General features: G+C 34.4%; 1 protein-coding gene across 1 annotated transcript; it reads right to left on the bottom strand.

Annotated features, from left to right (window-relative positions):
- Window positions 1–9,615: 9,615 nt before the first annotated feature.
- Window positions 9,616–10,923, bottom strand: LOC119986749 (ethylene-responsive transcription factor ERF027-like). The gene has a single exon (XM_038831431.1). The coding sequence runs from the start codon at window positions 10,789–10,791 to the stop codon at window positions 9,898–9,900; it is 894 nt and encodes a 297-aa protein (XP_038687359.1). The 5' UTR covers window positions 10,792–10,923; the 3' UTR covers window positions 9,616–9,897.
- Between the last annotated feature and the right edge of the window lie 1,084 nt (window positions 10,924–12,007).

The raw sequence follows: 12,007 nt of genomic DNA, 5'->3' as shown, positions 1-12,007 counted from the left end.
TTCACGTTTTTTCTTAAATTGAAACTTAGATCAGGATATCACCAAATAAGAATGCATCCAAATGACATAGCAAAGAATAGCTTTTAGGACTCATGAGGGTTTGAAATTATGAGTTCCTAGTAATACCATTTGGGCTTACTAATGCCCCTGCAACTCTTAAATGGCTGGTGAATGATATATTCAAACATCTTTTGAGGAAATCTCTCAAATAGAAAATTTGTGCTAAGATATTGTAAGGTATGGGATCCATTGTATCAACTCACCGTGAAGAATGGATTTGTTTGGACCAATGCAACAACCGAGGCTTTTTTTGAGAAGCTTAAAGTATAATAGTACCTCCACAAGTTTTAGCTTTACTAAACTCTTCCTTCCCTTTGTGGTGGAATGTGATGCCTCGGGTAATGGTATTGGGGTGGTCTTACAACAAGTATGAAGACCTATTGTATTTTCCGATCAAACTTTGGGTCCTAGAAATCAATCAATTTTCCACTTATGAGAAGGAATTAATTGCTATAGTTTCTGCTGGAAAAAAATGGCATAATTACCTCCAAGGAAGACATTTTATAACAAGACTTATCACAACAGTCTCATGTATTTCCTATATCAGAAGGCAAATTCTACATTCCATCATAAATGAGTGTCAAAACTTCTTAGTTTTGACCATGAAATTCAATACAAGAAAGGAGTGGATAACATTGTGACAGATGCTTTATCTAAGGGCTAGTAGTTTCACTACCTTGCCTGAATTACCACCACAGGTTCCAAGTGTTGGAAAAGAATGTCATGATATCACTTATTCATATTTTTTGGATGGTAAGATGACTTGAGAAGGCATTTAGAACAGGATTATTGGATAAAAACTAAGTGTCAGGAATTGGTGTCTCAGGATCCTACTGTTCCTGCTTCCAAGTTTTCTATTGACAATGGATTTTTAAAGTATCAAGGATTGTGGTAAGTCCAACTTCACCTTGGAGAGCCAAATTATTTTCTAAGTTCCATGAACCTCTGTTTGCAGGTCATCCAGGGGTTTTAAAAACCTATCACAGACTGAAGAGGGGTTTCTATTGGCCTGGTATGAAAAGGGATGTTAAGCATATGGTAACTGAGTGTGTTACTTGCCAACCAAATAAATATGAGACCATATCTCCTCCTCCTTCTTGTCTCCTGTAGCCTCTTCTTGTTCCAAAACAAAATTGGCAAGACATTAGTTGGACTTCATCACTTCATTACCTCCTTGCAGGGAAAGCAGTGATCATGGTTGTAGTTGACAGACTCACCAGATATAGCCATTTCATTGCTCTTGCCCATCCTTACATTGTAGTTATGGTGGCTCAAATGTTTATTCAGCATGTGTTTAAATCACATGGAATGCCATCCACTATTGTGAGTGATCGAGATCCTATATTTTTGAGAGAATTCTAGAAGGAATTTTTTAAGTTGCAAGGTTTTAAACTTTGTACAAGTTCAGGTTACCACCCTCAAAGTGATGGACAAATCGGAGAAGTTAATAGATGTGTGGAAACTTACTTGAGATGTTTTGCTAGTCTTCATCCTAAATTCTATGGTCCTCATGAAGTTCTGAAAAGGATTGGAAAAACGACTTACAAGTTGAAATTACCTGAAGAAACTAAGATCCATCCTGTTTTCCATGTTAGTAATCCGAAACGACATTTGAGACCTACTGTCACAGATTCTGGATTGATATAGCAGCAGCCCCTGGCAATTTTGCAGCGTAAAGTATATAAGAAGAACAATGGTGTTGGTACACAATTTCTAGTTCAGTGGCAAGATCATAACAGTATATTAGCAGGAGCTATAGTTTGTAAGAGGCAGTTTTGATGAATATACAAAAAAAGCTTCTCTTCCATTCTATTCCTTGTTTTCTCTGGTTCTTTCTGGCTGCCATTGGTAGGTCATTCTTGGGTTGTTATGAAACAAGCACTCTCTAAAACAGTTCATAGACTTCATATGATGATCAGAGGATTTAATCTAAAAAAGAAATAGGATGTGGAACTTCCCAATTTGCATATAAGGTCAAAAGAGCTTCATTGAAGTATACTCAGATCAGTCATGATTAAATTGGATTCAATAAATTGCAAATCATGCATTATAAATCAATTTAAGCATATTAGAATGTCCATACAAAATTTCAAGTCAATCAGATTTTTCTTCTGACACATTTTCACATGAAAAAATTTCACTTATTTGTACAACCCTAGCAGATGGTATGTTCAAGCATAATTTCACAAGCAGATGGCACAACTAAGTATAGGCATTCAAACTTATCAGAATTCAATACACAATCTAATAGTACTCAATGAATGTGTATCATCAACATCAAACATGTAGAACCTATGGTCCAACGGATGACGACAATTATATGGAGAGGATAAGGAGACCGAGGAAAACGAGACGAAAATTGTTATATATGTTAACCATACAATGGTGGTTACAAGCGTGTGAGGAAAGGAGGATAATAAGAGAATAAGAACGTCTGAACTAATTTTGGAACTCAAGAAGCTCTTCCAATAGCTTGGTACCAGATATCAACTTCACTGTCAATGGGTTCATTTTGGTGTCTATTGTGTTTTGACCTTCTGCAATCAGGTAAGTTGAGTTTCAAAACTGGCTAAATAAATTGTGGTGATGTAAAAGCAAAATTGGATACTTTTCATTGATGTCAATGAATTTTTCATTGAAATAATTATATTTATTGAGGGCAAAATTAGAAGGAAAAAAAAAACCCTCACGCTCAACTTAGTTGCGTCGTGAGTGATAGCAACTCTCTATAACTTTAGTTTCGAACTTACCGCCTCTACCAGCATTTTGATGGCCCCCAGTGGGCTTTCTTGTGATTAATTTTGTATTACCCCAAGCCCATAATTCGTTTCCCTCTAGGCCATGACCCAATTCAAATACGTTTATACTTCATTATTATGATCCATGAAGGACCCATGGCTGCACGATGAGGGCCCAACCTTGGGCCTGATGATTACTACATCCCTTAATAAATATGACGTCATATTATGCTACTGTTTTTTTTTTTTGACACAGAGGAGAGGAGGGAGGAGGAGGAGGAGGGAGAGAGATGGGAAGAGAGAATTTAAGAAAAAAAGGATACAAAGAAAGTGAGAGAGTGAGGGGAAAAAAAAAAAAAAAGAGACAAAAGGGAGGTTTGTTTTTCTTCAAAATGTAGGGTTGATGTCTCATTTGGGGCTTTTATTTATATGCCATGTCATTTCACAAGTAATTTTTTAATAATTTCAAAAAAAAAAGCCACATAAAAAATAAGTCACATCAGATGAATTTAATGTACGAAGATTATGAGAATTAATGAGACTCATTCTTCAAAGTACACGGATTTAAATGAACCAAAAAAAAATAAAATAAAAAGACTCGATTGACCTGTTTTGCAAAGTAGATTAATCTTTTCTATACTTTCTCCCATAGAAAGATATGTTGGCCCTACAACGGGAGACCCACAGTGGTTTTTGTAGAATTAAAGTGAATAATCATGCATAACAATAAAAAGATGAAGAGAAAATCATAAAGATCCATCGACAAATCTAATTAACCCCCCGACAGAACAGAATGATTTAGTGGAGCACTTTTACATGCTAAAACTGCTTGGGGGTCCAGAAGATCGAGTGAGGCCATTTTTGAAGAAAGACCTAAAAGATATGTAAATTATAATATTATATATATATATATATCATTATATCCACATTTGATACTTGTCCCCCTCCTTTATAGAGAGCATTTTAGAACCAAACCAAGTTAACTGCACCTGTACAAATTCCTTCATGTTCTCCATTATATATCATATATGATAATTAAACATTATGATTACCCTAAGGAAACGTGTTTTCTTATAACAACAATGTTAGGGATCTCAGTAATAACCATCCCAGCAGTGTAGCAGTGTGTGGCATGTATTATTGGGTATGATGACATCATAGCAAGGGACCCATTAAAAATCACACCCAATGAATGCATGCCACACACTGCTGGGATATTTCTGGGGTGGTTATTACTGGAATCTTTATTATTTTTGTTCTTATAAATAGATGAACAGTTTTCTGGGAAAAAAATATATATACTCTTGTATTACGCTGCTGGGTTAGATTTTGTTTCTTTCCTTTGTTGTTTTGATTGGGCTAGCTTCCTCTCTTCTATGTTGGTTATGGCAGAACTGCCTGTATGATCTTCGCTCTTTAATAAAATCCGTTTATATATCAAAAAAATATTATAATTTTTCTAAATATTTTCATAGAACATATGTTGAAAAAAAAAAATTTCCCCTAAAAAAATAATGGATTTCCATAAGTTCAATGAAACGGAGCCTTAACAAAAAAAGAATTAATCATGTTTCTAAAGACAACTTAATAACAGTGATAATAATTTATTTAAGTTTGTTTTATATCATGGATTAATCACGGTTGGCACTTCTACGAGTTCTCCCTCTCTCTAAACAAAAATCTCTCAACTCTGCTCTCCTCTTATTTTCAAACCCAATTGGAGAGGAGGAGAGATCCGACTCTTCTCTTCCTCCCAACAGGGGCGGAATCACCCCTATTAGGGGGCGGTTGCCCCACCTAAAAAATTTAATATTTTTTTTGAAATAATAAATTATGTATACATATAAACTAGATTAAGTGGTTCACTTAATAAATGTCCTCCCTTAACCCAATAAAATATTAGTTACATAATTTGGGTCTTGGACAGTATACTAAAAAATTAAAGGCCCAACTTAATAAGTAAGCCCAAAAGATGTGTGATCCAACTAATGATGATGATACTTGTTGTATTCTCTTGTGTATAGACTAATAACACTAGCCTTAACTTTATCTGTGATAATTACAACCATAGAGAGGACATTTTCATCTATGAAGATTGTGAAGCAACAATTACGAAATCGAATGGGAGACGAATGACTCAATGATTATCTAGTTACATACATTAAGAAATAAGTGTTGGATCGAATTCCCAATAATGTTATTATGCAATGTTACCAAAATATGAGACCTCATTATAATTGTTTTATCAAATTTAAAGATATATTTTTTACTTTTATCTTAATATTAATAAGTGATATATATAGAATCTCAAAAAAATCTAGGGCGTTGCCCCTAGACCCTCGAACAAAAAAATTCATCCCCCTAATATTTGATGCTCTCCCCACATCTTCCTCCTCCTCTCATGGGTTTGATATGCCCTTTCTCAATCTAGATCTGTTTAATTTTTATGTTTTTGTGTTGAATAAGGATCTTGTAGGGTTTCTCTTCTCTAGCTATAGTTCTCCTCCATCCATCGTGGATCTTCGATCATCGGTATTTTTGGTGTGCTTCGATGACATATTCAGTTTTATAGTGATAAGATTTTCAAATATGAGGGAGATCGACCTCTCTTGTTGAAGGAAAAGTCAAGATCCTTACTGTAAATCCAAGTTGTAATATGTCTGTTAGTCTTTGTTACCCGACGTAGACCGTTGGAGTACGAAATCATTCGACGGTCATCCGACGATGGATGGTGTAATAAGATGTCGTCCATGAGTGTCCGACGATGGCCATCCTTGCGTTTTTCATTTATTTTTTTTAAATCTTCTTGGTTGTACTCGATTTCTTATGGTGGCCCGAGTACTTATGAGTCTCAATTACCTAATTTATTGGGTAACTTAATATAATCAGTTCTATGACTTTTTTTAAAAAAAAAAATAACGGTGATAATAATAATAATAATAGTCTCTAGCAATTATCATTGGTAATCTCTAATCAACAATTTGAAACTCATTAGTAGGAAAGTTTCCTAGAGACAATTGACTCAAGTTTACACAGCATGCGAGTTTATTAAGTAATAAAAGCCGAATCAACACGCGGAAAAACTGGCTCGACCGGCTATATCCCTAGAGTCGAGGTGACTGTTCTATGCCAATGGTGTGCGTAAATATACGTGTGCGACTGAGACACTTCACCAACCATACGTTCATAACCAGGGCCCTATTTGTCAGAAAGGAATGCAAAGAGACGCAGATACATACATACATACATACATACATATATATATTTATATGTCGGCCATGTTTGTCTCTGACAACATAGTCAAAACCACCTTTTTCAACTCATTCGAAGAACAAGAGTTTGTGATTTGACGAATATGAAAGCTACACCACGGTCACAAACACCTTTTTTCAAACATCAATAAAATTGAAGAGATGGAATAATTAAATATTTGGATTTCATGGCCGACTTGCATGTTGCATCCACGATTCTATTGTATGTCTTCCTTAATTATTTAATATTGTAGTTTAACTAATTATAATATTATAGTTAATAATAAAGAAAATGACATGTAACTCATCAGTTTGATAGTTCATGCGAACCTAACAGGTTTATTTCATTGATTTAATCAATGAAATAGTTTTATTTTCACTCTTTTATCTCAGAATTCATTGTCCAAAATTTATTGTTTTAATATAGATTCTATTGTTTTTAAAAGCACGATCTATAATTCATTGTTTTAGTTCTGAATTCATTTTTTTTTAAATTACATTGAAAAAAATGATGGAATTAAGATTTACTTGATAAAACTCATCGATAATGGATCTTGTTAGAAAGAGTTTTATGCGTTGATTCTGAATATGTAATTTTTTTAAAAATCTAACATGTATTTTAAGAGTTAAAACATTTTAAAATTTCGTTTAAGAGACTTGGACTATCACTATATGGACTACCTAGCACTAAAGTCATGGCCGACTTGCATCCACAATTCTACTATATATATATATATATATATATATATATATATATATATGACTCTATTATGAATATAGTAATATACGTGCATGTAATAGTTTATATAGTTAACCAAAAATGGAAAGCTCACTAAATTCAGGGGCGGATCTAGGATTTTTGTGAGGAGGCAAAAACTTGTCAAGGGTTATGGGCCAACGCCTCCAAATTTTTTTTAGTTTCTTAGTATATTCAATGAAATACATTGAATACGGAACCCTTTTGTCAGCTTCTTATTGAATGATGCATAAACGAAGACAAGCAAAATTGAAGGAAAAAAAAAGAAGAAGAAAATGAGGTCAATATGGTATATATATGGGGAAATCCTTATTTTTGCATATACCTAGTCTATTAGAATTCTCGGGCCCAATGGACCCAAGGTAGATCCGCCCCTGACTAAATTCAACAAGTATGGCTATATACGTATATATTCTCTTATACGGATGTAACCGTTGATTTGAAATATGTGATTCCAAAAATAATAGACTCCACTTTCATTTAATTTATTCACACCTTTAAAAAGTAGTCCCTATTTTACATCTGCACACAGGCTTTGCGGGTGAAGGGGACAGAACACCTTGTAGTACTATAGCTAGCAGTGAGCTTGGCCGCCCATATCATTTAATAGGGTCCACTTGATATTATAAAACGATGTCTGTCTCCCTCTTAAAGATAAGAAAATCTTTTGTAGGACCTGCGAGTCAGAGAGCAGCTCAAATTGTTGACAATTCTAGCTATATATATATAATTGGTTTGAATCTTATCTTTGTCAATCATCTGTAGTTATTGAGTAATTTTTTTTTAGGGAAGCTATGGAGGATTACTTCTTGTTAAACCTAATTCATATCCATATTTGGATGAAAAATGGATGCAAGTAACATAGAAAAAAAAAAAATTTAAAAAATTTTTACAATGGAGGGTATTATCTGGGAGTTTTATTAAAAGTTTTTCTACTAATAAACAGGATTCAAGATTCATATTTTTCGAAACGAAAATATGTTTAAACAATATAGTTGCAATCTGTAACAATTAGATCGTGACTACTCAGATAATGGAATAGAAACTATCAATATTCAATTTAACTTTCCTTCTGACTCTAGCTCTGAGGAAGAAGAAGAAAAAGAATCAATATTCAATAGTTTTTTAGTATGAAATAATTGTAGTTGCCTCTAAATATTTGGGTTGGTTTGTCATTCTTTTTATGCTAATTTTCATCCAAATAAGAAAAACACATGCATATAACAATATAATAATAATACACAGATGTATTATTGTTGACATGCTTTCATGGTTATATGATTGTAGACCAGACAATTGGACAGAGGAAATGTTAAATCACTAGGACAATGTCCCTATTCCTCAAAATCCAGGGTCCCATGTCCTACACTAGGGCTGTTATTGGTACGGTTACCGTTACCAAACACGGAATACCGTTACCGTACCAATTCTTTCGGTAACTCAAAAAATGTTACCGTTACCGTTACCGAAAGAGTCGGTATACCGATGGTCGGTATACCGATCGATCGGTAATGGTAAGTCGGTAATTGGTAAATTTACCAATTCTTAAAACCTATTTAAAAAAGAGAAGAAAAAAAATGTATCAAGTAGCATTGTGCTTAATAGTCATTGTATGAGACTGCAACATTTTTTTCTTGCCCACAATACAAATAATAAAAATTATAGATTAATGAGAAGGATCATTGTGCTACATGTGAATAAGAGAAAAGACCTATCAATCGGAGAAAAAAAGAAAGGAGAATTCACATAACATTATTCCAACAATCTATAATAATTTCTAATATTTTTAGTATCCGAAGTGTTTTAAACTCCACAACAGGAAAGCTAGAAGAAACAAGATAAATAAAGATAAAAGACCATAATGGAAAGGGAGAAGAAAAGCATGTAATCAATACCAACAAAGCATTTTGTTATGTAACAAACACTGCTTTAAAGTTAATGAAATTGTTACGAGTGATATATAAATGATAACCCTAAAAAAATCAATGGTCTAGATTAAATTAGATCAATCTAATGGTCATAATTAAATAAAACTAAAACTAAAAATAATATTATATATTTAATATATATGTCGGTAATCGGGAAATTTACCAGTTTTGAACTTTGCTTACCGTTACCGTTACCAAAATCATCGGTAAATTTACCATACCGAACAATTGGTAACGGTATACCAATCTTCTGCTATTTTCGGTAACCAATTCGTCGGTAATGATATACCAATGGATAATTTACCATACCAGTAACAGCCCTATCCTACACAATAGCTTTTCAATGATTCATCAAAACAGACATTGACCATATTTTCCCTCTTTGGCACTGGTGACCCCACACACAATTTGACCTAATAATCTCTCATCTCTCAAACTCTTTTACAAAACAAAATTAAAGGGCACAAACTTTATTAAGTTGTCTGCTTAGCAACATGATTAAAAGCATCCCCCACTATCTATTCTGCCTTTGGCTTGCCAATTAATTAAGCATTGCCTAGTTAGTTTTGACTCTCTCTCTCTCTACCAAACACACAAGTTGTTCAACAACATCCAAGGCATAACTATGTTTTTATTTTTTGTTATGAAACCAAAACTAAAAAAAATAAAACAAACTTCTCGTTTCAACAGGTTTGAACAGGTTTAGAGGTCAGGATTTAGGACGATTTTGAATGGTCAACTTACTGCAAGCAGAATAAAACTTCAAACGTACATCACTTCACGCCTGCAAGCGGAATAAAACTTCAAACGTACATCACTTCACGCCTGCATTGTTAGACCTTATAAAAAGGAAAATTGAAGACTATGAGGGAAACATACACATACATATATATATATATATGTATACTTTATTAATACAGAAAGGATAAATATTAAACATTGCACTCATTATACAAGAAAATTAAAGTAGTAAACCTAAATTCCTAGCTTGCTACCTACTACTTCATTCTCAAAATCATGTCTTCTGAATATCATGTCATCTTCCACTTGTATTTCAATTCAAGCTAAAATGAATTTTTTTTTCAGTTTTTTATTGTAAATTTTGGGTATATTACTTTCTTGAAGTTAAATTTGATTGAATTTTCTAGCATTAGGAGCAATAACTAAAAATAGCTCCACAGACTATCTCCATCAGAATTCTCCAGCGACTCATCGGATACCGGCGAGCTTATTCTCGGCGGCGAAACCAGCATTCCCTCTGCCATGTCCATCAACAAATTCGGCATATCAAAAAGTTCCTCCTCATCCACAAATTCTTGATCACCACCACCTCCACCAATATTGCTAAAAAGGATTTCAGCTTCACCAACACCACCTTGATCAGTTGTACTTCCATGACCCCTCACAATGTTAATGTCCTTTAACTTAGCAGCCGCAGCAGCGGCGCTGCGTATATCCACAGACGACGTGGAGGCAGGCACGGGATATGTCCGTGCACAATCCGGAAAATTCAGAACAGCATGTTCAGCTCCTTTGAGAGCCAAAGCAGCCACATCATATGCTGCGGCTGCCATTTCTGGGGTAGGATATGTACCAAGCCATATACGGGTAGTCTTGCGCGGTTCCCGGATCTCCGACACCCATTTCCCGCTCCGGCAACGGATTCCACGGTACATTTGTGGCCTCCTAGAAGTGGTGACTCCAGGAGCCATATTAGAAGGTTGAGCAGCCTCTTGTGAAGAAGAAGAAGAAGAATTTTTATCACTACTAGTCAAAAACAGTGGTTGGTGCACTGTGGGAGGAGGAATATTGAAATTAGGGTCAAAGGTTGGTGTTTGGGTTTGAGTACTTGGGTGTGTTGGAATAATATTAGACTGTGTGTTATTAGGTTGGTCAGCCATATATAATGTGTGGAGGGACAAGAGAAGAGAGATAATATTGGTAGGTATAGTACAACTTATATATATATATATATATATGCATACACATATATATGTTGGTTTTTGTGTGCTAAAAAAGAGGTTGAAACCGTGGGGAATTCGCGGGGAGAGACTCATGAAAAGTTGTGGAATCCAGTTGCGTAAATTTTGGAAATTTAGTGTGGTTTAGGGTTTTTAGTCCCTAAACGAGTGAGTGGAGAGTGCTAGCAAGTGGAGAGTGTGAGCGCACACGTAATAAGAAAGCTAGGACTTAGCTGTAATTTGACACTATTTTCTATACATACCTATATAGACTATAGTGATGCCACATCAAACCTTCAATTCAATCTTTGTGATATTTTGAGTTGTATTTCATAGTTTTTGTGTGTTTGGATCGTGTTTATGTTAATATATATGGAGTGTAATCCATTTAAGTTTTAGTGTTGACATGGGCAGGTTAAGTGCCTATTATCTAAGATTCAATTCTTAGAATATTATGATTAGATTATTGAATATTTTTTAACAAGTATATGATGGTGACTGGTTAATGTAATTTAATTGGGTATAAGAAATTCGGCATTGAAAACTTTTTATAGTAATCACTAGTAGGTCTCTTTTTTCTTTTCTTTTTTTTAACACTCAAATCTCAAACCACCAAAAAAACATTCACTTTCGCAATCGGTTCTGAGGTCTCTACATTTAAAATTGTAGAGTTCACAATTTGGATCAATGGTTTGGGTTATGTGTCATATCACAACACACTTTTGTTTTTTCATTTTTGTAACTTTTTTACTTTTTCTTCACATAGATGTGAAGTGTAAATTATATGGAATTGTATAACCCCAAATCCTTCTCAATCCCTATGGGGTTTGAACTGTCGTAATACATAACCACGCAGACAACAAATAATAGATAATAGAGCAATATAAAACAATGCAATCAAAAAGAGAGAAAGAAGAAGAAGATGAGATTTGTGTGGTTCGACAAGAGTGCATATGTCCACGGAATCTATGAGTGTTTTCACTATGAATACTCCAGTAGTCTAGTGTACAATTGAGTTAGGGTTTCCCCTTTTATAGCAACCTACCTGAGTATCTAAAAATATAACTATATCCCCCATATTAAAAATAATTAACACTCATCAGTAATACCTTATCGTATTGCGTGCACTCTGCCCCCGCACCCTGGTCCCTTCTAGTATGCTTCGTCCCCTCTCACAGAGCTTCCCTTTTCTAGAGATTTTAGGTATTAAGTAATTTTTCTAGAGATTTTAGGGCAACTTGTCATTCCGACTACCCTTCAATCCCTGCCTCAATAGTACCTTTCTCATTACAAATTTAAAGAATATAGGGTA

Source organism: Tripterygium wilfordii, chromosome 20 (genome assembly GCF_013401445.1).
Source record: "Tripterygium wilfordii isolate XIE 37 chromosome 20, ASM1340144v1, whole genome shotgun sequence".
In the NCBI taxonomy this organism is placed as follows: domain Eukaryota; kingdom Viridiplantae; phylum Streptophyta; class Magnoliopsida; order Celastrales; family Celastraceae; genus Tripterygium; species Tripterygium wilfordii.
This window is presented reverse-complemented; position numbering and strand designations above follow the sequence as displayed.